Here is a 19304-nt window from a genome sequence, read left to right on the forward strand (position 1 = left end):
TTGTTTTATATTGACCAGAGAACAACTCCACATCATCCTGATGCCCTGATTAGGCTCATACGTATAAAATGAATGCAAAGTTATTTTTTTACTGTAAAGAGTAGCTGCTTTAAAGATGAGTGATCATCTAAAGTAAATGTAGGTCATCTTTCTGGATGAGTCAGCTAAATCCTGTACTGCATCTGTGTCACGAAGACCTTAAATTAACACACTTTTTTATTATTAAGCCTAAATGCGATATTAGGGGGTAAAGCGATATCCATGAATCCGTATAATGAGCTGTCCCGTTGTCCCTACACAGATGTAGATGTTGGCATTATAATTCTGCCACAAAATTCTGTTCCAATAAAATATAATACTGCATACAAGAGAGGAGGTGCATATCTGCTTATATTATATTATATTATATTATATTATATTATATTATATTATATTATTTGTGATATGATTCCATATAAACATGATATTTAGAAAAAATGAAATCTGGTAAAAAAATAAATAGTAGGCTACAAATCATTTTCTGCCTTACCTCTCTCTCTTTGTTTAATTTAATTTATCAGAAGCTAAAAATATTCAATACTATTCAATATATCTGATATGCTAATTGAATACAAAAAAACCGGGACTACTAACTAACAGCCTATTATTTAATATCTATGATTACCCACAACGCAAGTTCTTAACGCTGATTTATTCCGTTTCGTTTTTTATTTGTCGTGTTATTTCATACGATGAAATCTTGTTTTGCCTCCATCGACTGTTTTATGAACCTGAATATTATTTATCACCTTTGAAAATAATGCCGGCTCATTTGGATAGCACAAAAGGTAAAAAGGTTTTTAGTGGACACATTTTGGCTTTTTTGCCTGAATTTCGGAGATTTCTTGTCATTCTTGTCATCTTGTCGGAGTTTTTTTCGATGAAAAACGAGCTTGAAAACTAGATTTTGTCCTTGTTGTGTCTGACACAATAATATTAACAATAATAATAATAATAATAATTAATAAATGTAACGAGATATTTTTTTCGATTAATTTAAATTAATCGAATCGAAACAAATAACAGCAAAGCACTGCGGAAATTAAAAACGACAATTTCCTACGTTTGTTATTATCCGTGGCATCGAACGAATCGGACTAAAATCGAATTAATCTTTCAAATCAAATAAATCAAATAAAAGATTAGTTGTTGTATACGAGATCGCAGATAATTCTCATTTTAACGTCGAGGAAAATTTAGAATTACAATCGAACATGACAGTAAAATATATTTTCATATACATTTTACACAGAAAAACATTTTTATTTGACCTGACAGTCAAACGATTGAAAACTACGCAAGAAAACGTGTTTTCTTTCTTCTTTTCTTTTTCCGAAGCAGTCAGGTTTTGTTTTAAAACAATTCTCATTATTTATAATAATTGTTTGTGAAAGAAAGGAAGAAAAGTACATGTATAACTTAATTTCGGATATACTGATTTTTAAAATCATCTTTCAAATCTTAAATGCTTTATGAAAGCGAGCCTTTTGGTTTATGATTTGTGTGCAAAATTACCTGCCATGAACCCGTGTATACGGACATTTAACCTAACTAGATTTTTCACGCCTAAATAAGGAGTTATTTAGGCGATAAAATAGCGATACGCATATTTACAACTGTGGATGTATGATTTATTAAGTGGATTTATAAAAGCGGATTCATGACCAGCTCTACAATTGTTATGTAGCATATTTCATTTTGTATTTTATTTCGCGATTTGTTTTAAATTAAAAGTGTTTTCCACCTTAATTTGACAGGGATGGCATGAGGTGAAGAGGAATATGGAGACACGCGTTTGCTTTTCGACCGCGTTTTCCACCGCTTTTAAAATAAAGAATGCGCTTGAGCATCTGGATTTCAGTTCTATTCAATACAAATAATTAAATATATTTATAAAACGCTATTTATCACAACATATAGGCTAGCCTACTCGCAAAACCTGCTATATCGACATCGCAAACAAAAGAAATATGCCGTATCTGGACTCATGGGGATTTCCGTAGCCTAAATATGCGACTGATACGGGACTTATCAAAAGGTCCTGACCGCAGTTACTCTAGACTAGTATACGAAATAAACACTGAGTATTTGTTTTCAAAACAGCGCTCATAAATGACATTTCTACGTGCTTGTGCGTCCTCTGGTTTGGCTCGGTTTGACTCCTCCTCCCCGAGCGGCAGCTCCACTCACACTCTACCGCCGTCCTGCAGTGCCATGGTAACAGCTTAGAACGTGATGACGTCTCTTCGGATAGATTATTATGGGCTATCGAGGATTATTCAGGCAGAGGGCTGAGGGAAAAAAATAGCTGCGAGGTTGAAGTAAACATGGAGCTCTCAGCCGTCGGGGAGCGGGTCTTTGCCGCCGAATCCATCATTAAACGGCGCATAAGGAGAGTAAGTGCTCACCCCAGCCTGCTCGTCGGGGCCTTGGCGCTGTTACAGAGGCGCCTGGTTATGTTTATGCACGCTCAAGTGACATGTTCTACGCGATTGGTTAGCCTAGCAGCGTTAGCTTGCTAATTTGAGTCTCCCTGTTCTTTTACCCGCAGGGACAGATGGAGTATCTGGTCAAATGGAAAGGCTGGTCTCAAAAGTGAGTGGTAATGACATGTTAACGGCAGTTGTTGCAGCGGAACGAGCGGTTTCGGTCTTCCCGAGCTCGTTGAGTGTTAGCACGGCTGAAGCGGGGACTGTGTAACGGGGCTCCTGTGAACGTTAGCTGACAAGGCCAGTGATGGGAGACAGTCAAGATACAACGTTCAAAAAGCATTAGTAGCAGATTAATACGGTTTACATTGGGGAAAAACACATGAATAAACAGAATATGTATTCGTTTATATATGCATCAATAAATATACAACATCCACATAAAAAATATTTTGAAGTAAGAGATAAAACGCACTTGTTAGTAATAAATGTGTAAAAAGGAAAGTGTATTTTGAGCGTTATGATTTGCAAATAATTTAACAATTACAGTTGAACAATAATTGCAATTATTGGTGCAGATACAGCACCTGGGAACCAGAAGAGAATATTCTGGATGAGCGTCTTTTTGCTGCTTTTGAAGAAAGGTAAACGTTTCTTCGTTATTGATTTAATTCTAGTAGACAGATTAAATATTTTGCATATTTTCTCCGTCTTATTTTCTTCATTGTTTTACTGTAGAGAGCGTGAGAGGGAGATGTATGGGCCAAAAAAGAGGGGACCTAAACCAGAAACATTTTTAATGAAGGTAAAAGAGTTACACTTACATGTTTCATTTTTTTTGTTTGTAATCTAATTGATTTGGTTCCACTTTAATGCATTGGAACCATAGTATCATGTTCATGTGTTTAAATTTTTATTGTACTTACGTTTTTATAGGCAAAAGCTAAAGCAAAAGGCAAAAACTATGAGTTCAGACGAGAAATGTCTCGAGATTTACGCGTGTCATTTCCGGTAGCCGAACCGGTTGTGACGCCCAGGGCGCGTGAGGGACTACGAACAGTTGTGCCAACGATTTTTCCACCAAGCACCATCAACAGAGGCGAAAGCGTTCGCATGCGTCCACCGGACCCTGAGAGAGACCCATTGACGCATGAGACATCGATGGATTTTGCCAGCTCACCAAAAAAGCGAGGACCAAAGCCAAAGTTGCGTCCGGGAGGTTCATCCACTGAAGTTGTTAAAAGAAAGGCAGATGAACCGTTGTCTTATCGGCCTTCCAAAACAGAGAGATCAGGAGAGACCTCAAACTGTGATATGATCCATTTAACCCAAAAATTTCAAGCAGAATCCAGCCATGTTCAGAAGCAGATGGGAAGCAGGTCAAGTGATGTCAAATTCGCACATGGTGGCACCATCTTAAAAGCTCGGCTTGGTGTTTTGGGACATCGAAGGAAGGACAAGATGAAACATCCTCCCAAAAACAGTCTATTTCGATCCACCAGTCAAACCAGAGAGCAGCTGTCTCTGAGTTTTGTAGACGACACCGATCAGTCCTGGTTGCCTTGTTTGAAGAACATGGAGAAAATTATTGTTACTGACGTAACAAGTAACTCTTTGACTGTAACCATAAAAGAGAGTTCAACGGACAAAGGTTTCTTCAAAGAAAAGAGATGATGTGATTTTAGTTGGTGTATGTACGTGTTTGAAATATTGTAATCAAATTAGAAACAACCTACATTTCTATATCATTAGTCTATAAATGTAAAGTCTTGCAATCATGTACATAATGCAAAAAAAAAAAAAAATTATATAGTTTATGTTTAGCCTACATTTCCATTCACATTTTCTATGAAAATGAAGTTTATTTTTCTATTTCCCAAATTTTATGTAAGTACACAGGTTGGTTCCTTCTTTTGGTTGCCTTCTTCAGCTTTATTATGAATGTAGGTGTAGATGCTGTTAACACATATTAACGTTTCAACTTAATGCACCTTTTTAAGGGACATGTTTAGTCCCTTTTTTATGAACTTACGGTATTTTTTCTGGTTAGATTTTGTATATATTTGAAGGTCCAAACAGTAGTCTGTATTAAAGCACACCCTTTAAAAAAGTGAAGGGAAATAAGCTGCATATATAATTATACCCGGTTTAGGCTTATTGTAGGCCTAAATATTCAAGGCACAATCATTTAGGGTTTAGAATCGTATTTCGTTTTTTTTTCGTTTTTGCTGTTCAACATATAATTGATGTGGATGTTAACATTTAAATATGAAGCTGCTTTACGATCCTTTCCCCCTTCAAAAACGGAAAAAAACTTGTTTGGTACAAATCATTTCTAACTCGCGGAATGCTTAAGTGAGCTCGCAGCCTGGTTAAGTGATGAAATTAAACGTTTTATTAAAAATAAGTGATGTTAACCTGTTTAATTAACGGGTTAGTGTAAACAAGAGTTCAGTATTTTTGCAGAGAGAACAATGTGTGTCAAATCGAAAATAAAAATTGTAATGTCTGTAGAATTGATTCAAAACGCATTGCTTACGCATAATAATTAAAAATTTTCATGCTTGCACATCGTTTCTCTCTGGCTTTACATTTTTAGTCATTTAATTAACACTTTTCTTTAAATCCGAATGCCGTTTAAGTCGGGGTTTTCATTACGGACTGAGTTTATTCTATAAACAACTAATAAAATAAATAGTGAACCGATGTATAATATTTTAAACAGCATGTCGGCGTGTTCTGACAAGATTAGATAATCATCTGAGAGCCTTTTACGCTGTTTTAATTACATTCGGAAATATTATAAATTGTTCAGGATATTATAAATTGTCAAGGAGGAAAACAAGCTGGCGACTGGTCAGATCCAATCATTCGTCCTAGCTCTCAGATATTGCCTCCGTTTCTTATTTCTATTATATAATACATTATTATATTATACACATAAACTATATAGTGTAATGATTAAATACAGTTATTTTATTTTATACATTTAATTAGCTCTTAAGAATAATACGCCACCGCACTGCCATATACGAGTGTCGTAGCAAATAACAATTTGTAATTTCTGTATTTTTATTTTTAAAGATCTCTAAAGACAGAAATTCTCTCAGACTGGTGCTTAATGTCTGAACAAACTTCACTATCAGATATTGTCAATATTTTTAAATAATTGCAAAATAAAACGCAAAATTTGACTTCATAGCGGCGTGATTTCAAATTAAAACGTATAAAATTTAGTAATAATGCTAAGCGCTTGTTGAGGAAGTTCAGTCCACCAAAAGCCACAAGATGTCGCCATGAACTTGATACAGCAGATCCATATTGCTCTTAATAATCCCTTTAATTGCGTCTATCACTGATATACTGTGATTCTTGCTTCAAAATTAAATATTCAAAAAACATAAACAGTCACAGACTGCTCAGTGTGTCAAATGTCCCCGTGTTTGTACTGTATACTTTCATTGGTTTCATTTTGGACTATCTGTGTTGTTTTGTAATTCAAATGTAAAAATAAACATCTGAGACATTGGGATTTCAACACGCAACACTGAAATAAATGTGAAGTTAATTCTAATGTTTTGGGTTTTTTAATTAACTTTTGTATTTTTTTCTTCAAGAAAAAAACGCGCTAAGAAAAATCTTACAATATCTTAGCTTTCTACGGTCACACGGATTGATTTTCTTTTCTTTCTTCTTCTTTTTTGTCATCTTATGCAGTGACTGTCCGACACCTATATTATCGAGATTTATATTTCGCTAAAAAAGTAAACATATATTTCGCCAATTTCGGACCTTTAAAAATATATGTCGTTTTACTGAAAAAAAAGTGAACAAAAAAAGAAACAAGTCTCTTGCACTTTTCGACCGTTTACGTCAGGCGAGACCTAGTTTCATGCTAGTTTTCTAAGAATAACATAATTCAACATATACCCTTATTATATGGTTTAACTCCTTTATTAAGTTTATACTAAGTTTATCTTCTTTAAAAGTTATAAATTCATAGACTTATTTGTATAATGAATTTAAAATGGTTTCTTTTTCATGTAGGCTAATGATTACGTTATTTTTTGTAGTGGATTTAAAGTATTACCAATAGTTCCCTTGTCCACTTCTTTTACTCAGCTGATGACTAACCTCACTAACTAACTAGTGACAGATATGACAGGGTCATCACCTTTGACATCACCTTTAAAGCTTCCCAAAATCTGTTCATGTATAACCCGTGTTAAATCCACACGGTAACAGACTCAAACACAATTTTAGTGAATAAACACTTATTATATAGAAACATATGAACATGTTTTTGCTACATATTTAGTAAGTACCTTTTTGAGCTTGCCAAATATGTGAAAGAGAGTCATTTAATTTGTATTGAAGAGTTTATTCTATTTATTAATCACAATAAATTGGTAACGTAAGGTATAAACAAAGTGAATGAATGAACATAAGATAATAGAATACTGTGATTGTATAAACTAAAGTGTGAACATAATTTATGTTGGCGTTTTTATGCCTTTATTTAGATAGGACAGTGCAGTTGAACAGGAAGCGAAGTGGGTGGGATCAGGAAAGGTCCACGAGCCGGGATTCGAACTCGGATGCCCGCGCAACCGCGCTATATCTTAGCGCGCTAACCACGAGGCAGTTGACGCCGACAAGCGTCAATATAATTTAATTGATAAGTATATGTGAGTATATGTTGACCATGAGACCTTTGCTGTCTATGAAGGGTCAGAAAGCTCTCGATTTCATCAAAATAAAATCTTAATTTGTGCTCCTAAAATGGTCTAATGGGTTTGGAACAACATGAGGGTAACTATCATCAATCAACTATCAGAACTATCATTTTTGGATGAACTATCTATCCCTTTAAAATACAAAATTCTAAATACTAATTTCATTCACCTGAACATTCTTTGGCCATATATTCCAGCTTCACATAGCAGGATTTACAAATTACTACCTTACATTTTTATTGAATTATTATGGCTGGCAACAAAATGTAAATGGTCAAATCCTTATATATATTTTAAAATAAGTTCAATTCATGTGCACTCAAAAAAGACAGAAAATTAAGAAAATTAAAATCCAAAGGTCTGTTTGAAAGACGAGTACTGAATGTTACTTCATCAGTAGACGGGTGGTGTTGTCTCCAAGCAAAATTCTGAAAGGAAAAAATGCTTAATAAAAGTCAAGTTGAGCAAGTATTGGCTGATTAATTAATGATTTCAGTTCTTTTTATAGAACTCAGAATGCTTGACACAAATTCTCACCTGACTAATGCAGCAGCGATAAGGCCACCGGTAATCGGTCCCACCCAGTAAACCCAGTGGTGAGTCCAATAGTTGGTCAGCACTGCAGGACCCAATGCTCTGGCAGGATTCAAGCACGTACCAGACACATCACCACTGAAACCCACAAAAGATATTAATCTCCAGGCCACACACAGGAATTATGTGTAACATAATCAATGAGCTCACCCTGCTAGTATATTACTAATGACTGTGCAGCCCACCAAAAATGGGACCAAAGGACTTTTGCTCTTGGCATTAACCGCACCCAGCAGGACCACCATGGTAACTAGACACGTCATGGCAATTTCTCCAAATAACGGCTTCAGAATATGGTCATCAGCTTGGAGAACCGTAAATGCCGCACCTTGAGCTTGTGCATATTTCTCATTTGAGGTCATTCCCTGAAAGCAAGGAAGAAAAGGAAGAAAACATGTCGAATCCATCGAATGGAATGCTTGAAAGTTGCATGTATCTTACTCACATTGGCCATGACTGCACCAAGTAAACCTCCAGCAAGCTGAGAGATGAGGTATGGCGCCACCATTTTCAGCTCCATTCCACCGCAGAGGTAGACGGCTATGGTGAACGATGGATTGAAATGTGAACCACTGTGTTAGAAGGAGAAAAATAAAATCATAAGCAGATACTTTTTATCCAAGACAACTTCTCAGGTAGGACTGGGACAAAACCTTTGGAGAAACCAGACCAGATCAGCCAAGCCATAACGCCACAAAGATTGAGGATTTTCAAATGGGGTCGGTGATCCCTGGTGGTCCCTAGAGGTACTGCCTCTAATATAAGATTATGTATTTTACATTAAATAGAACTTTATTAATCATTTTATTTATTTATTAAAAATCTAGTTTAATATAATTGAAAAGTATAATCAAATATAAATTATACAAAATTAAATATAAAATATAATGCATAATTATAGTTTATATAACAACATACTTTGTAATTTATAGATTTTTGATAATTATAGTGAGAGACTCAGAGACATTTTTATATAATTTAAAATAATTATAAATGTAAAATTAATTACATGTAAAATCTAACTTATATTTAGTATAATTATAGTTTTACATTTTCTTGAGTTTTATTTACTATATAGCAATACATTTTACTATAATTTATGTATCTACATATAAAATATATTTTATAAAAATACATGTATATGTTAATATGTAAAATATAATTTGTAAATGCTTTTACTTTAAACATTTGTAATATATAACAAATATCTATATTTTAATATTTGTAAATTATTTATATACAACTAAAAATCAGAATGTAGTTTTAAATTGTATTGAATTGATATACATTTGTATATTATATATTTTTTTTATAAAAACAGGCATTTTATTATATACATTACATCATAAGCTATATATGTTAATATGCAAAATATAATTTGTAAATCATTTTACTATAAATTTGTAATTGTAATTTATGTGTGTATATATATATATTTTTTACATTTTATTATATATAAATTATATGTGTGTGTGAGTAATTTTTAAATATTAAAATGTAAATTAAAAAGGAGATAATTTACATCTATATTTTGTATAATTATATAGTTTTATATAGCTATATATGTTACTTTGTAAAATATAACCTTTTACTATATATATATATATATATATATTACACATTATATTTAACTTATATTTATATTTACATTTATATTTACATTTTATTTTATGGTTTGCAAGAAGACAGGGTTAAAATGTTCAGTACAAAAAATAAAGTTTTTTTTTAAAATGCAAATCCACTTCGTCTAGATATTTTTAGGAAATAATTATCATTATTATTTGTTCTAATTTGGAAGCCACATACATCATGCTATGCCCATGAGTACAAAAATGCATTTCTTCTCACCTGATCTCTGCCATACATGCAATCAGCACCGCCACAGCGAGACCGTGAGCCAGTGCAGGCTGCAGTCTGCCGGCGTCCGGCACGTTTTCAATGACAGACACACATCCGATGAACACGAAGAATGCGGTCCCCACCAGCTCAGCCACACACGGCTGAAAGAGCCGCTCGAACAGGTTCGGCTCTCTCAAATCATGTTGTCCTATCTTATCCATCAGAGCTTTCTCCATGTTGTTTAGTTCCACTTTGTCTCCAGCCATTCTTTCTGAGGCACGAATGGATCTCCAGTGGTTGCATCCTAATATGGTGCAAGATCTCTGCATTCATTTGCATCATTTGAATGAGAGTGATTGCTTAATGACCTTTAAGGGCAATTGATGATTAAAAAGACTAATAATAAACGTAAAATGTTGACCAGTAGTAAAGAATACATGCTGAAGGAAATTAAAATTTAACATGCTTGTGCACTGAAGAGAAACTACTAACACCAGAACGTTTAACCTGTGCTGGTTATATAGATAACAAGAAAAACACTTACACGTGTAAATTCAACTAACTCAAACAGTAACTTAATACTGTTCACTGTACAAAAACAGTCCGTTAGGCTCTTTGTCTCTGAAAACTATAATTTAATTCATTATTATTATTATAAACACACTGATTTGTAGTCCAAATATTCTAATTTTACCGTTTAATGCCCTGTTATTTTTGTAGTTTTTTTTTAATGAATCGTGCATTCAAAAAAAACCAAAAAACTGCTTACTTTGCTTACGCGTTGCAGAAGTTGTGGTGGCGATTAAAGCCGTACATTTATGACCCTGGACCACAAAACCAGTCACAAGGGTAAAATTTAAGAAAGTAAGATTTATACATCATCTGAAAGCTGAATAAATAAGCTTCCATTGATATATGGTTTGTTAGGATAAGACAATATTTAGTCGAGATACAACTAGGCTATTTGAAAATCTTGAATGTGAGGGTGCAAAAAAGTCAAAATATTGAGAAAATCGCCTAAAGTTGTCCAAATTAAGTTCTTAGCAATGCATATTGCTAATCAAAAATCAAGTTTTGATATATTTATGGTAGGAAATTTACAATATATCTTAATGGAAGATGATCTTTACTTAATATCCTAATGATTTTTGGCATAAAAGAAAAATCGATCATTTTGACCCATCCAATGTATTTTTGGCTATTGCTACATATATACTAGTTCTACTTAAGACTGGTTTTGTGGTCCAGGGTCACATTTGTAACCAGTTTAGGTTAATGAATCTTACTCTGTAACAAGACGTAAGAACATAAACCAATAAAGATCATTTTACAAGAACAGAGCTTGGAAATGGAAGATTTTTGGCCACTAGGTGGCAGAAGACCACTTTAATCGAAGTGTAGCCTAATCAGTGATAGTGTTGGAACAGACCGAAAGTAAATTAATAACATATGAAAAGCCATCTGACACATATTATACGTCCATCAAATACTTTTACTTCAAACTCGCTAAATTCTAGCCTCAGCCCAAAGAAGTACCAGTACTTACATAGAAACCTATACAAAGTATGCAGAAACAAATGCTAATTTAAAGAAATACCTCACATGGATTTTGCATCTTAACTCTTCATATATTTTGTTTCGTCCTATATTCTTCAAGTACGTTTATGAATTCGACTGAATATCAAATTGCTTACAGTTTAAAGTTTGTCTTTATATTTTAGCTATAGTAGTACTTCAAAACGAACACTTACTGGATTGAAACAACTGAGGTTTACTTGATTACCCATACATAAAACATGTGAAAATGTGAATATCAAATGTGATACATCAGGCTTACGTCAGGAACATTTATTTGTTCATCTGTCAGTGAACATTTGACATGCATTTGACATGCAATAAATGTTTTGACCCCCACGTTTAAAACTAAAGCTTTGATCATTAAAGTAAACTTTTCAAATATCATATTACTGGGAGATATTCATCTTATTCTTAAACGCCCATGGGCGAGACTTCCGGTTCATTAACTGCTAAAGGGAAATAACGATAAGAATAACAACATGCAGTAAATGGTAAAACTGTTTGCACTACAAACCAGTGTGTTCATAATTAAGATAATACATTAAAATATTATGGTAAAACACACTCATTTGCAATATCAAGCAGCAAAACGAGCTGTTTTGTACAGCTAAAAATAGCCAGACCCATCAAATTTACAAATGGCCACGCCCAGTCTTACGATAAGAAAAAAGTGGATACTGAGATGGCCAAAGCTCACTCTTGGCGCTTGGAAATGGAAGATTGTTGGCCACTAGGTGACAACAGACAACTTTAATCAACTAATCTGTGCTAGTACTGAAACCAACCGAAAAATAAATTTAGAAAGTATATTTTATTTCGTCTAATTTGCTTAGCGTTCTTCAGTGTAAGTAAGAACATTTATGAATCCGATTTGAATACAAAATGTGGTTTAAATGTGAAAGATTTATCTTGACTTGCTAAATATCAAATTGCTTACAGTTTACAGTTTATCTTCATATTTTATCTTGGTAATATTTCAAAATGAACACTTACTGGATTAAAACAACTGAGGCTTACTTGATTATCCATACAGAAACATGCTAAAATGTGAATATCAAATGTGATACATCAGGCTTTTGAGAATCACTTATTTGTTCATCTCTCAGTCATCATTGTATTGGATTGCATTATATGTTTTGACCCCACGATTAAAACTAAAGCTTTGATCATAGAAAATAAGCTTTAAAATGTCATATTATTTGGAGATATTCACCTTATTCTTAAACGTCGAAGTAAGCCAGTGGGCGAGACTTCCGGTTCATTAACCGCTATAGAGAAATCGCGACAAGAATAACCTGCAGTAAACGGTAAAACTGTTTGCACTACAAACCACTGTGTTCATAATTAAGATAATACATTAACATATTATGGTTACACACCAATTTGCAATATCAAGCAGCAAAACAAGCTGTTTTGTACAGCTAAAAATAGCTGGACGCAAACAAGACCAGACCCCAAACCCGTAAAATGTACAAATTGCCGCGCCCACTCTTACAGGAAAAATAAAGTGGATAGAGTGAAAACTGACATTTACATGCATTTTATGTAAGCAGTCTAGTCTGTTATACTGAGAACTCATTAATTTACATTAACAGATTTCCATCTTATTTTTGGCCATATAAATATCAACAATCATACTATATGCCATAAAGCATTTAAAAAAACAAATTTTTAGGTTTTGTCTAAAAGCTCAATAATCTGTTTTTTTAATGTGGCAGATATTTTCCTCATTTGTTTTGGGCATAAGCATTTATTTCTGTTTTCTTTTAAATGTTTCCACAGTCTGGACCATTGGAGTTGGAACTTAAAGATTTAAAAATTTAAGTTTTGATTTATAGCACGTTTAAATGCAACCGCTATTACGCTTCGGACTGAAGATGGCGCTATTACAGAGAAAAATAAGTCATGTAACTTCATTATACACAATGAATGGATTTAAATGGAGTCAATTGTTATTTAGATTTTTTCTTGCAATGAAAAACCTACTGGTATCATGAATCTCAGCCTATAACATATATCCACAATATGTTAGTTATCTGATTATATGAAGCAGAGTGTTAACCATCCAGTTTAATCAGACTGTATCAGTCAAGGTGTCATGTGTCTCAACCCACTGCGCTCAACAATAGGGAAGTGAACTGCACTTCCTATTTCCTCAGTGTTAACGCTCTCTACTGACTAAACCAGAAATCGAGAGGATGAGAAACGAAAGCAGCACGTTTGACGCACGGTTTACAAATGAATATGAGCAGTAAATGACACAGATTGTCCGGTTCGGATCCAGTTTTGCGCGCGCAATGGGAGCGTCGCGCGTGCGGCCGTCAGTTTGATAAAACAGCGACTTCTCAAAGTTTTTATATGTTGGTGGCTGAAGACGATTCAAGATGAAGAAACAGTTCAACCGCATGAAACAGCTCGCCAACCAGACCGTTGGCAGGTTAGTGGGTTATACACTGTTTATTTTGAATGTTTCTACTCTGGTTCGTGTAAAAATGTACACACTAAAGTTGGGAGTGTCAGTATGTGTGTGTGTGCGCAGGACTGAACCGTGATAAAACTGAAGTGCACAGAGCAAAAGCAAGGTCTGAGGTGGTAAAAGTCATAAACTACAAATGTTATTAGCTCATGACATGTTATGAAACCACTATATTTTATAAAAGTATGTGTTTGATATTGCGTCTCCTATGTACATTAAAGAACTGGATTGACATAATGAGATTTGGATTGGGAGATTTACTATTAACATCTGTATCGGGATCATCAATCATGTATTTTACTAAAACAATAAGTGCAATAGGCTATACGAATTATATAAAAATATGAAATTCATGTTGGCTGATGGATAAATCTGTATAACAGTTCCCGTTTTTTAATTGAAGTGAAACGTGACTGACATTTTATTAAGATAATGTAGCTAGTATTCATTGAATTTCTCATTCAACAATAATTACACCAATAATGAAAAATGTACGATGTATGCGTCTGGACAAAAAGATGTCGAAGGAGTAATCGCGATTAATCGCATCCAAAATAAAAAGTTTGTGTTTACATAATATGTGTGTGTACTGTGTACACATTTATATTTAAGAAATATATATATATATATATATGCTATAAATCATATCTGAATAAATATATATGAATATGCTGCATATATAATATATATTTCTTAAACATATACATGTATGTATGTGTGTGTATTTATATATACCTATAAATATACACAGTACAGACGCATATAACATGACAACACAAACTTTTATTTTGCATGCGATTAATCACGATTAATCGATTTGACAGCACTAATTATTTGTCATTTCATTTTTTCTTTTTTTTTCTCGGTTTTAAGTAAATGTTGTGATGTTTAAGTGGCATCACAACATTATAATGTACGGTTTTAAATACGGATAAATGTTCATTTAAAATGGTTAATGAGAAAGAAGTTAGGACTGTTATTATATGATAGCGCTCTTAAATAATTAAATATAAATGTAATCTAAAATCAAAATTTAGTTGGAACTACTTGCCTTTTCACTGCAAACAGGAACATTGTTACTTTTAGCTAATCTCTGCAGATCTCAAGGAACGAACTTGCTCAGAAACAGAAGGAGGAAATTTGAGTTGTCTTGACTGGTTTCCCTGCAGCAGCAGAGATATTTCAAAAGCCTGTCAGAGAATGACAGTCGTAAGTTGCCTTGCTTGGCATATTTGCTTGTTTGTACGAGGGTGAAATGGTTAAGTTAGGTTAGAATGTCTTGGATGCTTTTCACACAGAGCTTGCATTTCGCATTTTGTTTTTGCCAAGAAATTGTCTTTATTTACATCCACACTCTTTTTCTGTGAGTTGAGCATCTCATGCAGCTGCTAGATTCATCACTCGCTTGTCACAGTCAATCAGAGCGTCTGATGCAGAATGCAGATCTGGGGTAATCCAGAGTCGGAGGTATAATAGTCAGGCCAGCGCTCATGGCGGCTTTCCAGGCCAGAGAGACGCCACGTTTTGATACAGTCGGTTAAGTTATGGCCCCAGTTAGTTTTGCCTCTGCTGCAAAAGGAAACGCTGTCAGAGATTTTACAGTGATGAAATACATTGGTCTTCTGTGATGTATGAAGTTGCTGATATTCATCTTAACTTGGTTAACATGGTTAATTGATTAAAAATGATAAATGTCGTAGGAGATATCCTGTATCTTTAAGTTTTGAACTTAGAAAATGTAAAAACCTAGGTTGATTTTGTTTTAGATTCAAATCTGAAATGGCATAACAGCTCCAAAAATACACAGCTGCATCCAAAACATTGCACTCTTGTGGCAATGGCTAAAACTAGGTCATTTCTTGCTAATATTGTGTTTCTGTATGTATAAATCACACAGAAATGGTGGTGCAGACAGAAGGGCTCTAATCATCAAAACTGTCCATTTAGATCCAGGATACTTATGCTTTTCAAGCATGCTGATGAACATAGAATTTCCTTCTTTTCCTAAAACCAAAACCAGATGTTCAGTGAGCTGGTCAAAAGCAAATCGTGGCAAGAGGCACTCATGCTTTATTATGTGTCATTGATCTTAGTAGTTGATCTAAAAACATGGAACATTTTCAGAACTTTGGCTAAAAACATTCTTTCAGAAACATTAATAGAATGTTTAAGGTTTAATCTTTAAAAATGTTTTAAAAATGTTAGCACAAAAATATTTATACATTATTCTGGGAATATTTTTTGTGCACTGTTTAAGTTGGATACTTTTGAACGTTCAGAGAAACAGTCCCATAATATCTGTAAAATGATACATGTTTCCTTAAAAGGATAGTTTACCCCCAAAATTAAAATTACTCATGATTAACTGACTCTCAAGCCATCTTAGGTGTATACAACTTAATTCTTTCAGATGAATACAATAAGAGTTATATTAAAATATGTCCTGACTCTTCCACGCTTTATAATGGCAGTGAATGGCTGTTGAGATTTTGAAGCCCAATAAAGTGCATCCATCCATCCAAAAGTGCTCCACACAGCTCCGGGTGGTTAATAAAGGTCATCTGAAATGAATAGACGCATTTGTGTAAGAAAAATATCCATATTTAAAAGTTTATAAACCGTAATCTCTAGCTTTTGCTAACTGTCGTGCGCACAATCATGAGAGAGTGGCGTAGGATAAAAGAGGCAAACGCGGTAATGAATGAGGAAGCGCAGTTGAGAGAGCAAAACAAAAAAATAGAGAATTTGTAAAGAAAAATGTCAGAGGATTTCAATATAAACCAAGAGGAGACTGCTCTTCTTTCAGTTTAAACAAAACTTCTTTCTCTTTCTCTTTCTCTTTGTTCTCATGTTTCACTCTCTCATGAATGTACGTACGACAGTTAGCAAAAGCTAGAGGTTAAGGTTTTAAATATGGATTTTTTTCTTCCACAAATGCATCGATTCTCTTCAGAAGGCCTTTATTATCCCTCTAGATCTGTGTGGAGTACTTTTATGATGGATGGATGCACTTTATTGGACTTCAAAATCTCAACACCCATTCACTGCCATTATAAAGCTCGGAAGAGCCAGGACATTTTTTAATGTAACTCCGATTGTATTTGTCTGAAAGAAGAAAGTCATAAACACCTAGGATGGCTTGAGTGTAAGTCATGGGGTAATTTTCATTTTTTGGGTGAACTATCCTTTTAAAGTTTTTAAAACTGAATGACATTTAGAACAGTCTGAAATAATGTGTAATTAGCTATTGTTTAACTTAATTAGCAAAACATTCTTACAATGGAAAGAGAGCAGGTGTTTTGTATCATCAGTTTTTTAAACAAAATTTTAGTCAACGGAAATAAAAAGAAGGTAACAACATCTCTTTGTTGAATGACCAAATACCAAACATAATCTGGAAAGATTTTAATCTTTTTCAAAGAAACATGCCAATTAAACCGCTTGTTTTGGGGTCAAATGTGTTTACTGAACTAAACAGGCCTGCAAAGCTCTGTTATGGACATTATGCAAGATGCGAGCACCAGTACTGTTGATCAGTATATTTACATTAAAAGCTAACAGTCAGATTTTGCTTAAATATGACTATTATGCTTTTTTATTCTTGCTAATTAAAAAATTGTCGTAATTGAGCATTGTCCCTTTACGTTTGTGCAAACTAAATGGAAAAAACAAAGTTGAAAACACAATTAAACTTTCTGGTGCATCCATGCCATTAATATGTAGCAAATAGAATTTACGTGTTTGTGCACCAATTAAATTCTGCTTTAACATAGTTTTAAATTATGCGTTTTTGTGTGCCATTTCAAACCTAAAGAAAGCTTGAGTACGTATGGTTAACTTGTGCTGCTTACAGATGACAGAATAATACATTACTCATTATTATGATGCAGTTCATCTTGCTCAGAATCAGATTACTTGGAGATATTTAAATGCTTAAAGAATTAGTTCACTTCCAGAACAAAAATTTACAGATAATGTACTCACCCCCTTGTCATCCAAGATGTTCATGTCTTTCTTTCTTCTAAAGAAATTATGTTTTTTGAGGAAAATATTTAAGGATTTCTCTCCATATAATGGACTTCTATGGTGCCCGTGATTTTGAACTTCCAAAATGCAGTTTGAAAGCAGCTTCAAAGGGCTCTAAACGATCCCAGCTGAGCTAAACAATCGGTCATTTTCTAAAAAAAAGGACAATTTATACTTCTAATCTCAAATGTTCGTCTTGTCTAGCTCTGCGTGAACTCTGTGTATTCCGGTTCAGTACAGTTAGGGTATGTCGAAAAACTCCCATCTCTTTTTCTCCTCCAATTTAAATCATCCTACATGGCTGCAGAAGTACCGACCCAGTGTTTACAAAGTGAACATGCAAAGAAGATCACAAAACAGTGATGTAGGATGATTTTAAAGTTGGAGGACAAATGGGAGTTCTTCGACATACCCTAACTTTAATGAACCGGAATACACAGTTCACGCAGAGCTAGACTAGATGAGTGTTTAAGGTTAAAATGTATATAAATTGTAACTTTATTTTCTAGATAAGACTATTATTCCTTGGCTGGGATCGTTTAGAGCCTGTTGAAGCTGCATTTAAACTGCATTTTGGAAGTTCAAACTCGGGGCACCACTGAAGTCCACCATATGGAGATAATTCCTGAAATGTTTTCCTCAAAAAACGTAATTTACGTTTGAAGACGACTGAAGACAGAAAGACATGAACATCTTTGATGACAAAAGGGTGAGTACATCTGTAAATCTTTGTTCTGGAAGGGAACTTCTCCTTTAAAGGACATTTTGATGGTCTAAGCTTAGATCTTCATAGATATTTATAATAGCATGTTTGCTGTGATCTCAACTTTGAATGTGTGTGAAATATTAGCCGAGGTATTTCTGGAGGTTGACACATAACCCGATATGCATTTGCTGAACACGGGATCAATGCTAATTCACTATTGATGGAAATCTAAAAATTCCCTCCTGCCTAACGTGAGGTCATTCTCAAGCCTGTGTAATGGGATCTTAGAGATATTTTCTCTTGTTACATGACCAGTTTTGTGGTTTTCCTCCAGTTTTGTGTACTGCATGTGGATGGAGTCTCTGCTGTTGTTTCTTGTGGTTTCTTTCTTTTAGAAATGTTGTATTTGGCATTTCACAACCTCTAATATCTGCCAAGAACTTGAATATTGATCTGCTCAACCAAAATAATCACCATGGTGCTTGACCTTGAAAACCTCTTTTTACCCTGAGGAACTGTCTGTGTGTCAGTTTGTCACATGAAAATTGTAGTCACAAATAGCAGTTGCACTGGTTGTGTGGTGATAAAAATTCTATAAAAAAGCTTTTTATTTTAACTGTACACTGCTGGCTCAGCAGTTTTACCACATTAAAAAGCACTCAGACAGTTTCCTAAGCAATACTATCTGTTCCTAGTTTTTGAGCCTGCCAGATATACAACATATTAATAGACTATTGTTATTATTTTTAAACAGTCTAAGTTATTTATTACTATTATCAACAAAATTTGAACGTAAACAAAACATTCAATTGTTTTATTTTTTGAAAATATGAAGACACCATTATTTTGTTAGATTTGGTTGTTAGATTTAGGGAAGATAA

At 34.0% G+C, this 19304-nt stretch overlaps 3 protein-coding genes across 5 annotated transcripts in view; 2 read left to right on the forward strand and 1 right to left on the reverse strand.

Moving 5' to 3' along the window:
- Positions 1-2274: 2274 nt before the first annotated feature.
- On the forward strand, positions 2275-6042 carry cbx8a (chromobox homolog 8a (Pc class homolog, Drosophila)). The gene is made up of 5 exons (XM_051106394.1): positions 2275-2435; positions 2591-2634; positions 3047-3112; positions 3207-3273; positions 3405-6042. Exons 1-5 carry the CDS (start codon positions 2367-2369, stop codon positions 4140-4142), a joined length of 984 nt encoding a protein of 327 aa, XP_050962351.1. The 5' UTR covers positions 2275-2366; the 3' UTR covers positions 4143-6042.
- A 154-nt stretch (positions 6043-6196) lies between these two features.
- On the reverse strand, positions 6197-9903 carry aqp8b (aquaporin 8b). Its single transcript, XM_051106395.1, has 5 exons — positions 9647-9903; positions 8244-8370; positions 7949-8163; positions 7742-7876; positions 6197-7632 (listed from the first exon to the last, which is right to left on the reverse strand). The coding sequence occupies exons 1-5, from the start codon at positions 9901-9903 to the stop codon at positions 7590-7592; spliced, it is 777 nt and encodes a 258-aa protein (XP_050962352.1). The 3' UTR covers positions 6197-7589.
- A 3438-nt stretch (positions 9904-13341) lies between these two features.
- Positions 13342-19304, forward strand: part of arhgap17b (Rho GTPase activating protein 17b) — a 45118-nt gene continuing 39155 nt past the window's right edge. For all 3 annotated transcript variants that reach the window (XM_051099193.1, XM_051099213.1, XM_051099202.1), the window contains exon 1: positions 13342-13652. In XM_051099193.1, the coding sequence (XP_050955150.1) occupies positions 13600-13652 (53 nt within the window). In that variant the 5' untranslated portion in view covers positions 13342-13599. The remainder of the gene's footprint in view (positions 13653-19304) is intronic.

The sequence above is a fragment of the Labeo rohita genome, chromosome 3, assembly GCF_022985175.1.
Source record: "Labeo rohita strain BAU-BD-2019 chromosome 3, IGBB_LRoh.1.0, whole genome shotgun sequence".
NCBI classification, from domain to species: Eukaryota; Metazoa; Chordata; class Actinopteri; order Cypriniformes; family Cyprinidae; genus Labeo; species Labeo rohita.